The sequence below is a fragment of the Cyclopterus lumpus genome, chromosome 1, assembly GCF_009769545.1.
Source record: "Cyclopterus lumpus isolate fCycLum1 chromosome 1, fCycLum1.pri, whole genome shotgun sequence".
NCBI lineage: Eukaryota > Metazoa > Chordata > Actinopteri > Perciformes > Cyclopteridae > Cyclopterus > Cyclopterus lumpus.
In genome coordinates this window covers 1,014,601-1,032,271 of record NC_046966.1, presented here as the reverse complement: position 1 = coordinate 1,032,271, position 17,671 = coordinate 1,014,601, and the positions used below count along the sequence as shown (strand labels likewise).

At 41.3% G+C, this 17,671-nt stretch overlaps 1 protein-coding gene across 1 annotated transcript in view; it reads right to left on the bottom strand.

The window, feature by feature from the left end:
• Positions 1-15,237, bottom strand: part of tenm3 (teneurin transmembrane protein 3) — a 97,440-nt gene extending 82,203 nt beyond the window's left edge. Inside the window, exons 1-7 of the mRNA XM_034529321.1 lie at positions 15,117-15,237; positions 13,507-13,631; positions 10,630-10,885; positions 9,484-9,585; positions 9,064-9,258; positions 7,082-7,282; positions 4,748-4,933 (exon numbers count right to left, since the gene is read on the bottom strand). Coding sequence (XP_034385212.1) covers positions 4,748-4,933; positions 7,082-7,282; positions 9,064-9,258; positions 9,484-9,585; positions 10,630-10,885; positions 13,507-13,631; positions 15,117-15,195 — 1,144 coding nt within the window. The 5' untranslated portion in view covers positions 15,196-15,237. The remainder of the gene's footprint in view (positions 1-4,747; positions 4,934-7,081; positions 7,283-9,063; positions 9,259-9,483; positions 9,586-10,629; positions 10,886-13,506; positions 13,632-15,116) is intronic.
• Positions 15,238-17,671: the final 2,434 nt, after the last annotated feature.

Here is a 17,671-nt window from a genome sequence, read left to right as displayed (position 1 = left end):
ACAACCTGGAGTAGTAACATTCTACAATCTAAAATAATTGTATTCATTGTATGAGCTATTTCTAGTATTTTTTTAATTTGAAATTTGACTATTTTTGTTAAATTAATACCTACAAAGTAAATGACGTATTACTTCCTCACCAAACGTTAACTTCTGGCAGTCTGTGAAACAACATTAGACCGTATTGTTGGGAAATTGAAGGGTTGTGTAGTTCACCTGACCTTCATGCAGGAGACTGGACTTAACATTCTGATACAGACCAAAAATTAAAGTTAACAATTTTTCCCTGACCTGAACCAAGTGTATTATTTGCCGATCCCGAACTAAGGTTTATTCACCACAAATGCAAACATCTTAACCATCCTGTACACAGAAATTTGAAACATAATCGTTTGTAGAATACTCCAATACAAACGAATTGTCAGATGATGCGGTATTGTACTGAGGCGGGTGGAAGTCATCTGGACTCATGATGTCAGTGTTTCTAAAATCCTGGCTCAATCACTGTATCCAAATTGATACCATATATGAACAGGATGCAATACGATGCAATAACACAATTTGAATAAGTCTTGCAATTACAGTGATAAATAACTTTGGCCAACTGAAATGACTGCAACTGTAAGATTCAGTACATGATGTGGGCCACCTGATAATCCAAAATGTATATTTTCCATTGCCCCATAGCAAGTATTATAAAGCCCATTATCTAGAATAGTCCCATGTTGCACAGAAATAAGGCTTAAATGAGCTAAATCGATGTAACACTGTCACAGTGAAATAGCCATTTACTTTGCAACTGTGCAAATGCTTACTTACTTAAATAATTACACAAATGTCCTGTCTGACGTATGACTGTCTTTAGCACAAAAGTCGACTGTGCCAGTCTGGGGACACAGACAGGGAACATGAAACCTAAGCCTCAAGCTGAGCAGGATTTCACGGTCTCAGAAACTTGTAATATTATATGGTCTTTTACTGAGAGTGTATGTCTTGACCATCCAGAGCTGCTATTGCAGATATTTTTTCTTTTCAATGGTTTTGTTTTTGGAAACAGTTCTGGTTTGTGCTTCATTTTTCCCTTTTTTGTGACCCTTCAACATGACATAAACTGGATCGCTACATTGTTTATAGATGTTCACTGCAGCTGTACAGTACATCAACTTAAAATATAAGTCATCATTGTACAACCAATTCATAATAGAATGATAAAAAGCCAGAAACCTCATGTTGGAGGTCAACATAACTCAATACTTTAGGGACTGCCTCAAAGTTTGACAACTATATTGGATCAGTGCGCCCCTAAAAAGACCAGTTAATAAAAATAACTGCTAATATGTTGAAGAAATTGATGAGGATGAACGACTTCAGAATTTGTTGTCGAGGGAGTCCCAGAATTGGAAAATTAAAAAAGTCAAGCTACTTCTGAGGAACCAGTGGACAACATACAAAGATGAATCAATTATCTCAAAACAAAGCTGGAAAGTAATTAATTAATTAATTAAACTGTGCAATCCAGTATGCAAAATAATGTAAAGCCAATGTGCATTTTGCTCAGGACATTATTAAAATCCTGAAATGTTGAGAGCAACAGTAAAAGTACATGTTATCAGAGCTGGCAAAATGATAGAGGAGGGTAAAAAACATAATACATTCAAGATATTCAAAACAAAAAAGTCTGAATCTGTAAGTAAACAAAATAAGCACTGACGCAGCCACAGAACACGAAGAGAGAAGCCAAAGAAGAAGGGATGATGAGAAAAAGCTGGTGATGAGGAGAAGAAGAGAAAAGAGCACAGTACCTTTTACTCTAATGTCCGGATTGTGAGCTTGAGAAGAAAGGACAAAAACAAAGGAAGTAAAGAGATCGATAGGAAATCCAGACACACAAGCAGTAGAACAGTCAAACATATCTAGTATCCAGTATCACAATCACTGAGGGCAGCTGATCCCGAGAGGATCGATGAAGAAAACAGTCAGAGGTAGAAATGTAATCAGATGCAAAGAGAGAAAGATAAAGTGAGACAGACAGGTGAAAACAGAATATCATATTCTGAGAAGTGAATTTTCAGGGTCCAAAGTCAGGCTGACTTTTGTTTCTGTTAGTTTCTTCTTAAATGTGGAACTGATCTGTCTTTACAAAAATGATGTTAAATGGGATATTTCCATGCTGGTGATGCTTGGAGACTAGAGGACAGAGGAAGTATGAATCCTCTCCCCAGCCATGCGATGCTGTTGGCCCAGCCTTCCAAATGGATTCCCCTCATCTCACTGCTGCTTGCAACTCGTTCCCAGGCAAACGGAAGCTGTTGGACAGCAAGAGAAGGCTTGGTGGGAGCTGAAGCTGCTCCTCTGTTTCAACCACACAACAGGATGGGGTTTCACAACTCATGGATGCTTACTTTAAAACGCAATGTCGATACTGTAGATACCAAGCAAAATAATATGTTTGTGTATATTTGATCTTATTTATTTGATTTCTTAGTTTATTGGTATCGTATCAATTGGTTTGATTTTTTCATCTACTGTCAGGATTAAACTCTTATCTTTCTTGCTTTGTTGGGCCTCACTGTTGAGCTTTCTCTTGTTTTATTGCCTTGCTTTTGCTGCTTTGTCAGTCGAAGCCCTTTGTAATCTCAAAGATATATATATAAATAAAGTGATTATTATTATTCAATGCAGGGGCCTGGAATCGACATGAGATGATCAGTTACATTTCAACTCCCAAAAAGCAACACCGATAATTTGTCAATTTAATACTGGGCTCTTTAGGAGGGAGGTGCACTTGGACGCAAATGGTAACATAGATGTGCCAGGGGAATTTCAACATAAAAGCATATCTTATACAGTATATGATGATATCACTATTTTTTCACTTTGCATGGATGATCGTTGATAATTTAATCAATATATCGATCTAGATCAATGTTATTGTATAACTATTCCGAACCCTTTTTTCATTATTCTGTAAAAATCTTTTATGTGCAAAATCTATTTCAATATGATCAAGTGAAAGGTATCAACTCACAAAAACAATCTCCTTTTATTGCAGCTCTGAAAATCCCACTGTACACTTTCAGCAGCAGACAGCAGACAGACTAACGAAAAGGTTTCACTTGAACACACTGCACATACTACAGCCCACGGCCAACTAGAGACAATAACTCTGCTTACCAACAGGTGGCAGTGCTCTGTGTTTGCTGATGGACAAGCCCTTATAATAATTCATACATAAAGCATTTTCACACCACTATCCCTCACCACTAAGCTTCATGGCAGATGGCTGTCATTGTGAACATGTTTGCGTATTGGGATGATCAGATGAGATGAAGATGACAAAGAGCTTTCTGTTCCAATGGTGTGGGGCACAGGGCAGAAACAAGGGCCACAGGCGCTCACCGTCGGCCCAACACTGGCTGATGGTGGATTGGTCAGGGACTTAATGCCCCAAACGCACTGAAAGCATAGGACGCACATGTTTTGAAGTACAACTATTGTTTTGAATCGCCAAACACGCACCAAAAGCGCTATGAGGCGAGCCAAACTGCTACTCCATTTGTGTGCATCAGATGAGGACACAGCTACCAAAGCTAGCTCCACACCAAAATAAATGTGGTTGCTGTCGGGTTTGTATGTCCTCTGCAGGAAGGTGTCTGTCTTCAGCCAAAGATTGTTCATGAGGTAAAAGAAGTCTTCCAGCGGATCATGTGACGTCTATTTCACATTATCCAGTCAGAGTTTAGTAGTATTCATCATATCAATAATGTAATCTTATATCAACTTTATAGTTTTAAATCAGGACCGTAAAAAATGAAGGGGTATTATAACATTCAAAATACTCCTAAAATACTGCTGGTTTTGTCGCGTTGGCATTTCAAATCGGATGCCTGCAGCCCACAAAGGAGCATACAATTCTCTTTCAGTGCGTTTGAGCTTCAAGAGTCAGATATTCTTCTCAGAAGTTAGTGAAGACTAAACAGAGCTACGAAGAGAGTGAATATGGGGAAAACTGACACACTCCAAATGCATGTCAATGTTATTCTTTATTACAATCACAATGAATTCATCTCAATTGTAGTCCAGTAACCTGGATACAGGCACTCATTCCTAGAAACTATTGATTATTATAAACAAGGATAGGAATGTTCTTACAAGCGCTAGCAGTGACTTGACTTGTAATAAAATAATCAGTGTTGGGCCCAGGTGATACAAAGGAGTTGATGATAACATCATTTCCCATCGAGATGGCCAACCATGACTGACTTGGACGATTCAGCTTTGACTCAAGCCTGGATCTCATTTACACAAGTGGCACCATCGCAGCGCCGGTTTTATTGAACGCCAACGATAACAACACAAAAATGGACATTCGTATAATTAGCAGCAACAGTTCCCACTAATCTCACCATGGCAGCAGCCGTGAAGAAAAGAGACCCGCCTACCCACCAACTCTTCTCAGGCTGTGTTTCATTGTGTCCTACTAAGTAAGTAAGTCATGAAGTCAAGCAACGTTATTGTAGAACTTTACTGTCTTTTCACAGAGCACATATATCAATGGCTACCAGCAAAATGATCCAGGAAAAGTGGGGAAACCCTCCTATCTGCACATTGTGTGTATTTCTTTTTTTCTTTATTTTTGTGCATCCTGAGTAACCTCTTAGTCACGTCTTCACGTTCCCTTCGTACACTTTTTCCTGTAGTGTGTGTGTGTGTGTGTGTGTGCGTGTGTGGCATGTCATCCACTCACCAATATTGCAGTGCTCCCCTGTCCATCCCTGGTCACACTCACACTTCCCGTCCTTACACACTCCGTTCTTGCTGCACAGAGGGTGGCAGGCCTTCTGGCCACATAGCGTTCCGGTCCAGCCCTCCTCACATCGACACACGCCACCGTAGCAGACGCCGTGGCTGCCACAGTCCACCTCACACACCTCTGTTGGAGACACAAAAAGAGATATTAATACATGGAATCACAATGCCGACTGCTTTTATACTTGATACTCTATTTATTTGTTCGTGGCACATCAATAATGTATTTTTAGCAAATGTGGTTTAAGGCACTTAAGAATTATCATCAAAAATACTGTTAATATGAATTATGTGAAATATACATCCTGGTATTTGTCTGTTTTTTACCGATCTGTGTTGTAAGTGTGTTCAAAGGTCAGAAACATGCGAGAACCAATGATATACTTGTGTGTATGTGTGTTTGTAATTAATTTGTGTGTGTTTCCCAAAGCGACAGCACTTAATTGGAGGTGTGTTTAATGGTTCTAACAAGACGATGCAGCCGACGGCCACACAAACAGAAGTGAGGACGTGGACTCACACTTCTCTTTTCCTCTCGTCTTTGTTTTTATGTCAAGCCATCTGTTACTGATCTGCATTCCTCTGACAGCTTTTACTATCTCACCTCTAAGTCTGCATCATCTCTCTCTCTCTTTCCCTCTCTCTCTCTCTCTCTCTCTCTCTCTCTCTGTGTCTCATCCTCTATCTCTCTTTTGCTCTCTCTCTCGCTTTCTCTCTGTCTGTCTCCCCCCCCCCCCCCTTCTCTCTTTGCCTCTCTCTCCCTCTCTTTAATAATTTAAGTTAACAATTTGCTAACAAGTGACCTCTTCTGGGTATGTACACTGTGACTCGTGTCTGTCAGGAGCCAAGACAGAAATAACAATAATATTTATAGTAATAAAACCTGTCCTGTCAATTACAATTGAAGGACTTGTCTTTAAAATTCAACCCTCTCCTTCGCCTAATATATTTAGGAAGAAATGAATGGCTGTTGGGTGGATGGGTTTACAAATGACAGCATTGAGACATTGAGACCCACATGTAGTTACTGTACATGTAGACAAATACAACTCTTAGGCTAAGGTTAGGGAAAAATTGTGGTTTTGGTTCAATATTGTAAAAAGTGTCAGGATTGGCTTTTTAAATACCACAATCTTTTCAAAACCAAAAAATTCCTAAATATGATCATAATCATTCTCATTGCTTGAGTTGCCAGACGCAGATATTGTAGGAGAAATAACACATTTTGAAAGTCAATGTTTTGCAAGTAACATTAAATATAATTGTTTCCTATTTAAAGAAATGTAATTCAGGTGCTATTATGTTTCCAACAACAAAGCACTTTTTTTTTATTTCCAGTTGTATATGACGGATATTTAAAAGAGAAGGGTGAATGAAAAGGGTTTTGCATTGGTAGCATAGTATAACACTTTATGGTGTCTTTTTGTTTCTCAACTCTCTCAGTGTCAACATGTGTCATGTTTGATCTTACTTACTTATCCACAAAAACCATGAAAATCTATCCGTGCTACTTTTTCACATCGCCCAGATTGTTGTACTCTGACTCCTTCCGCTGTCAAGAGACGGCTCTTTTATTTGCAGCTACTGCAACCCACAGCTGCAGGGTGTCCTCCTAAACACACCGCAAGTCATCTTCACACCATCACTCTTCTGTTCTAGTTTCTCTTCATTGGCCGCCAAAGAATTGATTTGGAGATGCTGCTGATTTCACTGGTCTTAATGCAGTTTAGCCTCCAGCTCTGCCACTGACCTTGCTCCTCCTCACAAGTCCAAGAGTGATATCCTCAAGCAAGGTTCTGCTGGCTCTTTCAAACTCCTGGCTAACCTCTAAAGGTGAACATGTCATGGTAGCCGAGCTGCAGAAGAGTACACTACCTGTAAAACTAATGCGTGAAATCACTCCTCAGAATTTCTGGTTTACTGGTTATGCATAATTGACTGTCTTATTCACCTCATGCCTTGCTGGTTGTTTTACAGACTATGGATACCATTTTTTCGCCTGTTCCTAGGGGCTCACATCTCTAACACTGTTATCTTAATTATGTTCTGCTCTGTAATTGCTTTTTTGTTTTAATTTGATGCAGATCGAGCTCGTCTTTATCCTCTCTTAATGATTCCGTAAAGCACTTTATTAACTCTGTAAAGCTTGGTGAGATGCTGCCATTCAAATGCCATGCAAATGAAGTCTATTCTTTTTGTGGATTGTGTAAGTGATGAGGCGGGAAAGATCAGACAGATTGTCACAGCACGGGACATTTAACGTGACACACACCTAAGGAGCAGTCGGGCCCGGTCCAGTTCTGGTCGCAGGTACAGGTGCTGGTCTCTGCGTTGTGGGTGCCGTGCCCCGAACACTGGTCGGGACACATGGCCTTTGCGATCTCACAGCTGGCTCCGCCCCATCCGAGCTGACAGTGACACTCCCCATGAATACACACCCCATGGGCCGAACAACTGGGGTCTATGCAGTCCACTGGAGACAGAGAGATAAAGAGGGGGAGTGAATATTGTCGTGAACACATATTTACATTTTGTACACTTTAGGGAATCAAACTTATCGAGGACTGTTGTCAAGACCACTTAAAGGGCCGGTTCAGATATTTCAAAGTGCAGTTGTATGCATCCATAGTTAGTATTACCTGCAGGCACGTCTCACGTTTGAAAAAGCAAACCTTTGTTAGACACCTATATATATTTAGAATATTTTCTCCATTTGAACATGCCGTCAGACAGGTGTTTCCGACGGGGAATTGTAGCCACTGTATCCACCTATCCTCTTGCCAAAGCCACCATTTCATCCTGTATTTGTTTCAGGGAGCCTGCATATGAACTGCAGTCAAACAAAGGCGCTCATTGTTCTGACGGTCAGGAAAGGACTCGAAGCTGGACCCCATCCTCCTTCACAGGACGGCTCCTCATCAGCCACCTCCAGGCTCCTGCGCCCTCATTCACACAGTGACGCTCATTAAAACTATTTGACTATGATATTTCATCATGGAAATCCTAAATGGCACACACGCACACACACACACAAACACACACACACACACACACACACGCACACACATACGCACACGCAGGCACACACACGCACGTACACACACACGCACACACTCACTCACACACACACACACACACGCAGGCACACACACACGCACTCACAGACACACACACACACACACACACACACACACACACACACACACACACACACACACACACACACACACACACACACACACACACACAGAGGCTCCGTTGTTCAGGGAAAAGTCTCTCTCACTCTCTCCTTCTTTATACTCACTCACAAAGGATTAGTGTGAAAGAGGATTTAACTAATCTGAAACTAATCTGGTTTCCGTCCCCTGTGATTTGTATTTGCATTTTTGAATGAGCGTGTACATATATGCCGCGTGTGCACACCTTTGGGTCTACATTTGGACACACTGGATGTGAAAGTGTGTCCCTGTGTGGAGATGCTGTCAACCACTCTGTTGTCTGTGTGTGTGTGTGTGTGTGTGTGTGTGTGTGTCCAACCAGTGAATAGTAGATTAGTATTGATCGATTCAGATTAAATTAGTGCCCAGTTCATAGCCTACTTTAGCCAACTACCTGTTAGCAATTTGTCAGTAACTATGCATGTATTTGTGTGTGCGAGAGAGAGATTAGAGTAACGTAATTGAACCATGTGGTAGTCAGCAGCTGCACTTCATGTGGGATTATTAGATTGCAAACCTACAGAACATAGCATGTACCTGTGACAAGTACATGCTATACATGGAAAGATCATTACATGAGGTGAATTACAAACCCAGATATGGACACCATGTTCATATTTCACAGAGCAGTGACATTTGACATATATGCATGGATAACTAACATATTGGGATATTCTGGCACAGGAGCTCTAACAACGTGCGCTGACACCAAACAAGGAGTAATCAAGTGCCGTCTTTACATCTAAAGATAAAGATTTAAGAAGTTTTCAGAAGTTTAATTATCCAGTGAAACTGATAGTTACTTATTATTCTATTACAACAAATGCTATGGCTGTTTCTATTTTTAAAATAAATATCATGGGTAGCAATAAATGTTCGGTAAATCAATTATTTATGTTGACATTTAATTATGTAGTAATGTCTTCACCAAATGTCAATGATGGAAAACGATGCAGAGCAGTGTCAAAATGTCCCAGAGCAAGGGCCAATAACAGAATATGTAACTAATGTACCTTTTTGGTGGAAATAGTCTTACCTTCCTCACAATTGTCGCCCTTATAACCAGTGTTGCAGATGCAGGCGCCCATTATGCAGATGCCGTGTCCTCCACAGTGGATGTCGATGCACTGGTTGGCTGGCACGTCGCACTCAGTGCCTTTCCAGCCGCTGTAGCACTGGCAGCGGCCACGGGAGTACTGGCCATTGCCACTGCACAGCACTGGGCAGGCAGCTGGACCAAACACACGCAGTGCATGGATCAGTTAGACATGCTGGCCTTATAGACTCGTTAAGTCAGACACTACAAAGTTCTCCATCAACTCCCACATTTTCAATGTGTGCAAAATTTTAAAAATGATTATGCCCACGTTCATGAATGAAAATTGATTATATTCTCCCAACAATTACTGCCTCTCTATGGGTGACAGAGTATTTGTATTTGTGTGTGTCTGTTTACCTCGAGAGCAGTCAGGCCCCAGAAACCCTGGGAAACAGTGGCATATTCCTGAGAGACAATCTCCGTTTCCATGACAATTCTGAGGACACTCCATAATCGACTCTGATTGAGAGAGCGAGAGAGAGAGAGAGAGAGAGGTGGTTTAAAGGTGTTAATTGGGTAGGCTGGAAATGCAACTGTACATCTTGAAACATAACACACACATATTGTACATGCACACAACATCGACCCTCTGTGGTTGCCGTAGTTACAGCCAGTCAGTCTAATCAACACATTCTAACATCCAATAACCCCGCTGCCTTTCTTTCTTTCTTTTGCACACACACACACACACATACACACACACACACACACACACACACACACACACACACACACACACACACACACACACACACACACACACACACCATTGCTGGCTCTCCGTTGTACCTAAATGCCGTTAGCGTTAGCATTTGCTAACAATAACTAACAAATACAATACTTCATGATCATCTGAATACTAATAATATACTAAATAAATTCCAGTCTGTCTATCAGACCCACCGTAGCACTGATTCCATACAATTGATCATGGCAGATATCATTTTTCAGTTGAGGCGACTTTGTGTGACAGACATTGAACATTGAGTACGGTGTTCTTGGAGGAAGCATTCTAGGTCCTGTTCTTTCTTTTTTTTACATGTACCGGCTGATGATACATAACTATATACCTCTGTTTCACCTGACTATTTCACTCTGATCTTACTTTAATTAGCCATTTTAACAAGGTCGCAAATACATCATAATTTGATTTAACTTATCTAGTATAATTGTTCATGTTTTCTTGTTCTGTGATCAAACTGTTTTTGTTTGTTTTTCTCTCACTTAGATATGACCATTTATACGAATACTAGTAAACAAAGATGTCTGTCCAGCCATTAGGTTCGATGTTAAGGTTGGAAGAAGTTTGTTATCATAAAAAGATGTAGTTTTGATCTGAATTCCTGTAATGACAAGGTTCCATAATGCAGGTGCAAGTGTTAATGTTGTATGGTTGTTGTTGTTATGTGTACTTTAGAAGTGCACTTCCACCTCCTACCAGTAACTCACCAATACACAAGACGTGCAGTATTCCCTTTATTACAAAATGCTGCTTTCTCTCACCTATGATGATGGTATTGTAAGAGACTTGTTCTGTGTTGCGTCCGTCGTTGTAAAAAGCCAGATGCCAGATCCCTGTGTCCAGGTACTGGATGAAGCCAGCCTCGTGCACGTTCACTGAGCGTGTGCGTCGGACTCCTCCTCCAGACTCCTCCTCATGTGCACCAGCTGGGTGTGCATGTCCTGCGTCCGTGTCACTGAGCGCTCGTTTGTCTTTGGAAATAAGGCGACTACCGTCCAGTAGCTCCACAAAGTCGTACTGGAAGACAAGAAATACACAAACAGTACAAGAATATTTAACATAAGAAAGTTTAATTCCTGATGTGTTAGATAAGGGGTTTAATGAACGGCCTTCTGTTAGCAATTTTAATTTGACATAAATGACAAGGATGATAATTGTTAATTGATTCAGTCTACGTGTTGATAGTTGGTCTCTGTTTAAATAATATTTGTATCTTCTAATCACAAACTTAGATTAATTCCCAGGTCACGGCAGGGCCGGAGTGGGGCCACTTTTCAACCCGGGAATTTCAGGCTCAAGACCAGCCCACTTGTTCCATGGGAGTGGAAATTGGATAAATGAAGCAACAGTTCAGCTCTTACTATCCTGTAGTTTTTTTAAATTAATACCATGGTCCAACAAATAATGTAACGGTTAAATACAACAATAATAATCCACTTAAGATGAGAAGTTAACAAAAAATATTCCACTATTCCACAAGGATAGGTTGATAAATTAACAAAAGCAGAAATAAATAAATAAAACATTTGAACCATATCCCACTCTTCAACAAAGAAGCATATTGAACTAATGTTTACAGTTCAACTCACAGTACAGTATACTTCTTATAGTCTTATCTGCTGCTCTGAAGCTACAAAGAAAAATTAAGAGTCATATTACTGCATACTTCAATATCAATATCAATATTATATATCAATATTTGCATAATATTTGCAAAGTCTATGGATCGCCATATTTTGGGTGATATAAAAAGGCCAATATTTTTTCAATTTAATATTTTGCTTGGGAATAGGTTGACAACGCTACAACGCTATTAATCAAGGCTACAACGTTAGCCGAATAGTTACGTTGCTAATCATTAGGCCTTTGTCTCTCTTCACCAGTTGCCACTTGTGTTTGTCCTCTTGAACATAAACCAGTAAGCTTGGCACATTTGGCAGCATCCTCCTCCAATGCCTTCCTTTTTTTCAACCTGGCTTTTTCAGCCCCTCCTGCCCTCTTCCTCCCGTCCATCCTCCCTGACGCGTATCGCTGCGGTCGGGCCGGCCCAGCTATCGGTAGCCTAGAGAAAACTTTTTGGAAAAGACGGGCTACGGACCGAACCAACTCTATTTGGGAGGGGAGAACTTCCTCGCATGGTACAACCCATGCAGAAGCTGCGGTGTCAGAATGCGGAACGTGTGTCGCCCACTTTAAGAGAAGATGAACTAACGTGACAAATGTCAACGAATAAAATTCGCGACCGGCCCAGAAGTGAAGCGGCCCACCGGGAACTCTCCCGAATCTCCCGATTACCCACCGCGGGCCTGGGTCACGGTGACCTTTGGCCCTTGACCACCAAATTCTTATCAGTTCATCTTTGAGTCCAAGCGTGTGCCTAATTTGAACAAATCTCTTCTAGCGTTCCTGAGAAATCTCATGAGAAGGGGTCGGCCTAGAGGTCACAGTGACCTCAATCTTTGACTTGTGAAAAAAATCCTTCCAGGCGTTCCAGAGATATCAAGTTCATGAGAATGGTGCAGATGGACGGACGACCTGAAAACATAACGCCGGCCTGGAGCCATAAAAAAAGAGAACTTAGATGTATTAAGGGTATGACAAGGACGCACACACACACACACACACACACACACACACACACACACACACACACACACACACACACACACACACACACACAGCACTGTCGATTATCTAAAGTGCTAACATTGAGCTGTGATAGGGGTGGCATTGTATGAAGCTGTCTTTTACAGATAAGTGGATTAGTCCCTTGATAGAAGACATGATTCATCAAACAGAGATGTAAGTGTAGTCAAAGGGTAGTTTAGGTTTGTAAGAAGCTTATCTGCTTCATTATTAACCAAGAATCCATAAAGCACTTGACCTAGACATACTTGCTAAGTTGCAAAAGGGATTAATGGTTTTGACATTTTGGGAGGCAGAGTTTTCTCATCACTTATGGTATTTGTTCCAAGTAGAAAGGCCAGAGGATTCTGGGTGATTGAGGGCAGACTTTTTTAAACGCTATGTCAGCGATCTCCAAATAATGGTGGCGACTGATCTCATGAGATAAGATTTATTCCTGGGGACACAAATCCTATCTTCAACACAGGGTTTGTATTTAGCAGTGGACTCAGGTGCTGCCATAGCTTCTGGGATCTTTGCCTTATCATATTGTTCTTCATATGGTTATATCATTAAATGTGTTGTAACGCTGTTCATCTGTACACATGAGAGGGATCCTCCTCTGTTGCTCTCCTGAAGGTTTCTTCCCTTTTTTCCCTGTCAAAGGTTATTTTTGGGGAGTTTTTCCTGATCCGATGTGAGGTCAAAGGTCAGGGATGTCTATGTGTACAGATTGTAAAGCCCTCTGAGGGGAGTTTGTAATTTGTGATGTTGGGCTATACAAAATAAACTGAATTGAATTGAATTATATTCTTTTTTGCTCTTATGCTGTATGTACAACACTTTGATTAAGTTTATTTTTAAACGACACTAGGCCTGTAATAAGTGTACATTGACACGTCGTCTCTGTAACGTCCACAACTGACAGTAGAGGGGTAACAAGACCATAATATTTTAAGCGTAGCGTAATTAGCACATAATTGGATGTGCATGCATGTGTTTGTGCAACCAACCTGCGTGTGTGAGGGCGGCAGGCCTTTGCGTCCATACACTCCAACAAGAGCGTCTTTCTGGACGGAGATGTTGAATTTCAAAAACTGCGGTTGGTCAATGTATAGCTGAGACCTCCAAAACACACCTTGAATAAAGAACAGTAACAAACCAGCTTTAGATTTTAAAATGTAAACACTTCTTGATACGTGTTCAGAAAATCCCCTCTGCATACCACATAAATCAATATGCTCACACAACAATACAATATAAAAATCATGGATACCCCTTCACGCACAACGCAAGCACAATTAAAACATCATTATACTATCAATTTAAATGTTCTTTCTAAAACATGGTTGTATTTCTTTGCTGCTGTGTTGACATTAATTATTCATCTCCTTAAACTGCTCATATGATGCAGTATACTGACTCAGAGTTATTTAGAAATACAGTATGCCCCATGCTTACAACATTAGAATGAATTATGTTGCAATCAGCTAAATATTTAATCTTCAAAACCACTTAATATTTAGAGAGGCTTAGAAAGTATGTAAACGATAAGGTCATAATAAGTAAGGGATAATGTACGGCGAGCTGGTCATTATTGCAGAAAGGACCCCGACAGGATGAGCAGGACCCTGATGGCTACTTACTAAAGAAATCAATAATTTGTCTCAAAATATTGATCTAAAAATGTTCATTTATTGCTTCCAACTAAAAAAAGCCCTATAGTTTAAACTGCATCCATAGCAACGGTCTGTTATTCATAGCAGCTGTCTGCCATAAAAACATAACAGACTGTAGAATGCTGTAATTGGCTAATCAGAAGTGAATATTTAACAACATGTGTGATAGAAAACGATATTCACCCTCCAACTTGCTTTGAATGTCAAGAAATAACTGAATGGTTGTGTTATAGAATAGCATTACTTAATTTCAACGTTACTTTTTTAATGATCGCAATTCATGGTTTTGTTAACAATATATCCATCCATCCATCCATCCATTTTCAATACCGCTTATCCTCATTAGGGTCGCGGGGGCGCTGGAGCCTATCCCAGCTGACATAGGGCGAAGGCAGGGGACACCCTGGACAGGCCGCCAGTCCATCGAGGGCACATGTAGGGACATACAACCATTCACTCTCACATTCACACCTATGGGACATTTAGAGATCAATTAACCTGCAGCATGTCTTTGGACTGTGGGAGGAAGCCGGAGAGCCCGGAGAGAACCCACGCTGCCACGGGGAGAACATGCAAACTCCACACAGAAGGACCGCTCCGACCGGGAATCGAACCCGCGGCCCTCTTGCTGTGAGGCAACAGTGCTAGCCACTACACCACCGTGCAGCCCAATATATCCAACCATACCAAATTGTGAACTATCTTGAGGATTGTAGTTCACATTTAGCCCAATATTCAATTAACACATTCAGACTATATAAATGGAGCAGACACAATAAAAGACTCAATACAATTCAAAAACCTGCAGCCTCTAAAACGATCATACAGTTGACTGGACACCTATTGCAGGCTGGGGGGTTAAACTTCATTAGTTTCAGCTTGGCGTCCTTCAAACACTGGCAACTTAACACTTTGTTCATAACATACATGTGTGTAAACCTTACCTGGTGGGACATCTTGTATGGCTCGTCTCCCCACATCCACCTCCCCGATGTCTATGGTATTGTTCTCTAGAAGAAACATTTTACCTGTAAAGAAACAAACAGTTCAGGAAATGTAAATTGAGTTGATTGACACTTAACTAAAACCCACCCCCTGCTGCTACTCCATCAAGCTGTCAGAGCTAACATTAGTGTGGAGACCACACTGTCACTAACTTTACTCCCTGAAGGAATGTCATCAATATTTGGGAACAATGTAAAAGCAATTTCAAAGAGAGGACAGAAGGGTCTACAATATGTGTTTGAAAGATATATCCAGGATGTCAAACTGATTGAGTGGTGAAAAGAGGTTTAAAAGATGAATATAGTAGCCAAAGCGTACAGATCACGTCGAGATCCAGACAGAAGTCAATGAAATAGAGGAATAACTTTGTTCCTGTAAAGCCAGATCTTAATTCACTGTTACAATTCATTCATTTGTGCCTCAGAAGTTAGAGCGGGTTGTCCCTCAATTAGAAGATCGGTGGTCCAATCCTCTGCTCCTCTATTCCATGTCGATGTGTTCTTGGGAAAGACACTTGGCCAAATGCTCTGCCATCGGTGTATGAATGTTAGTTAGTCCTGATGGGGAGGTGGCACCTTGCATGGTAGCTCCTCCCTTCAGTGAATGAATGTTAGTTAGTCCTGATGGGGAGGTGGCACCTTGCATGGTAGCTCCTCCCTTCAGTGAATGAATGTTAGTTAGTCCTGATGGGGAGGTGGCACCTTGCATGGTAGCTCCTCCCTTCAGTGAATGAATGTTAGTTACTCCTGATGGGGAGGTGGCACCTTGCATGGTAGCTCCTCCCTTCAGTGAATGAATGTTAGTTACTCCTGATGGGGAGGTGGCACCTTGCATGGTAGCTCCTCCCTTCAGTGAATGAATGTTAGTTACTCCTGATGGGGAGGTGGCACCTTGCATGGTAGCTCCTCCCTTCAGTGAATGAATGTTAGTTACTCCTGATGGGGAGGTGGCACCTTGCATGGTAGCTCCTCCCTTCAGTGAATGAATGTTAGTTACTCCTGATGGGGAGGTGGCACCTTGCATGGTAGCTCCTCCCTTCAGTGAATGAATGTTAGTTACTCCTGATGGGGAGGTGGCACCTTGCATGGTAGCTCCTCCCTTCAGTGAATGAATGGGTGTGAAAGAGCTTTGAGTGGTCAGAAGTATAGAAAAGAGATGTACAGTCCATCTACCATTATAGTGTGCTGCAAGAACGAGTCTCAAAATTAGGAAATTAATTAGCAAATTTACACTTTTCTCAAAAGGGCCATCATGTCGACTAGTCTACCTGTACAAACTCGTTGTGTACTCGCACTCATTTGATTATAAAAGTGGTGTTCATTTGTGAAGATTAAATTGCTTAAAAAAAATCCAATCGAGAAAATCTCATTGGCCTTTGTCGAGGGAACCAATTAGATGCTCATTACTGGGTTGGTCTACAAAAACATCCCTGCACTATGCTTTAACCAGGGCCCTATTTCTCGTACGCGGCTCAACTAAGTCGATCAAATGTCTTATTAGCCAGCTTAAATTAACACGATGATTGACATCAGGCTATCCCGGTTTCTCAAAGGCTGATCCGCCCTCAAACCATCTCGTTAATTCGAGCCAGACGTCAGTTCACAGGATAGTTGCGCGTGTCCGTCTGACTTCAAAAGGGGGAAGCATCGATCACAGAAAACATGATTTACTAACAGCACAAAGGCAAATAAACTCAAAGGTCATCATCACGTCATAAGAACTCTATCTCTATAAAACGTTAATCTAACTAATATCGCTCCTTCATCAATGAGGAAGTGAGCTGCCAATTTCTTCAGGGGGCGTGGCCAGATTATCCAGCTAGACTGAAGCCTGTGCTGGAGCAGGTTCAAATTGTTGATGTGTTGCTATGGTGATTTTGCCAAACTTGCTTCGAGGAACCGAAAACCCTGACTTGTGTAATCTCATCCGTAAATGAGCCAGGTACGAGAAATAGGGCCCTGGACTCACTCTGAATCCACAACACCAGTCTGAAAATGAACATCTGAAACCATCGCACGAGTCTTTGGAGCAGAGCTGGACAGATGTCAGACCCTGGTCCGAGCTGGCTGAGGCTACGCTATGATTGGCCAGACTGCATTCTAGGGGTAGATTTAGGGTCAGTTTAAATCATCCCTCAGTGTGTATCCACTTGTATCATGGTCAATGGGCTTATTAGTGTGAGTTGTACCTCTCCAACATGTCGCCATGCAACATGACTTAAATTGGGTAAAGTTTTTGTCATGGTAGATCACTTCATATAGTTGTCTCAGTTGGCATCAAGACCTCCGTCAATGTAATTTAATGTAAATATTGTGCTCTATGGAGCTGCAATGGTTCTAGCACAGTTCAAAGTTTGTAATTTCATAGGCCTTTCCTGTTCTAGAACATTACACTTTAAGAGCTTAAGTCATGACATGTGGGCAGTAAACCAACACTGACCCACATATCTGTGTGTGTGTGTGTGTGTGTGTGTGTGTGTGTGTGAGAGAGAGAG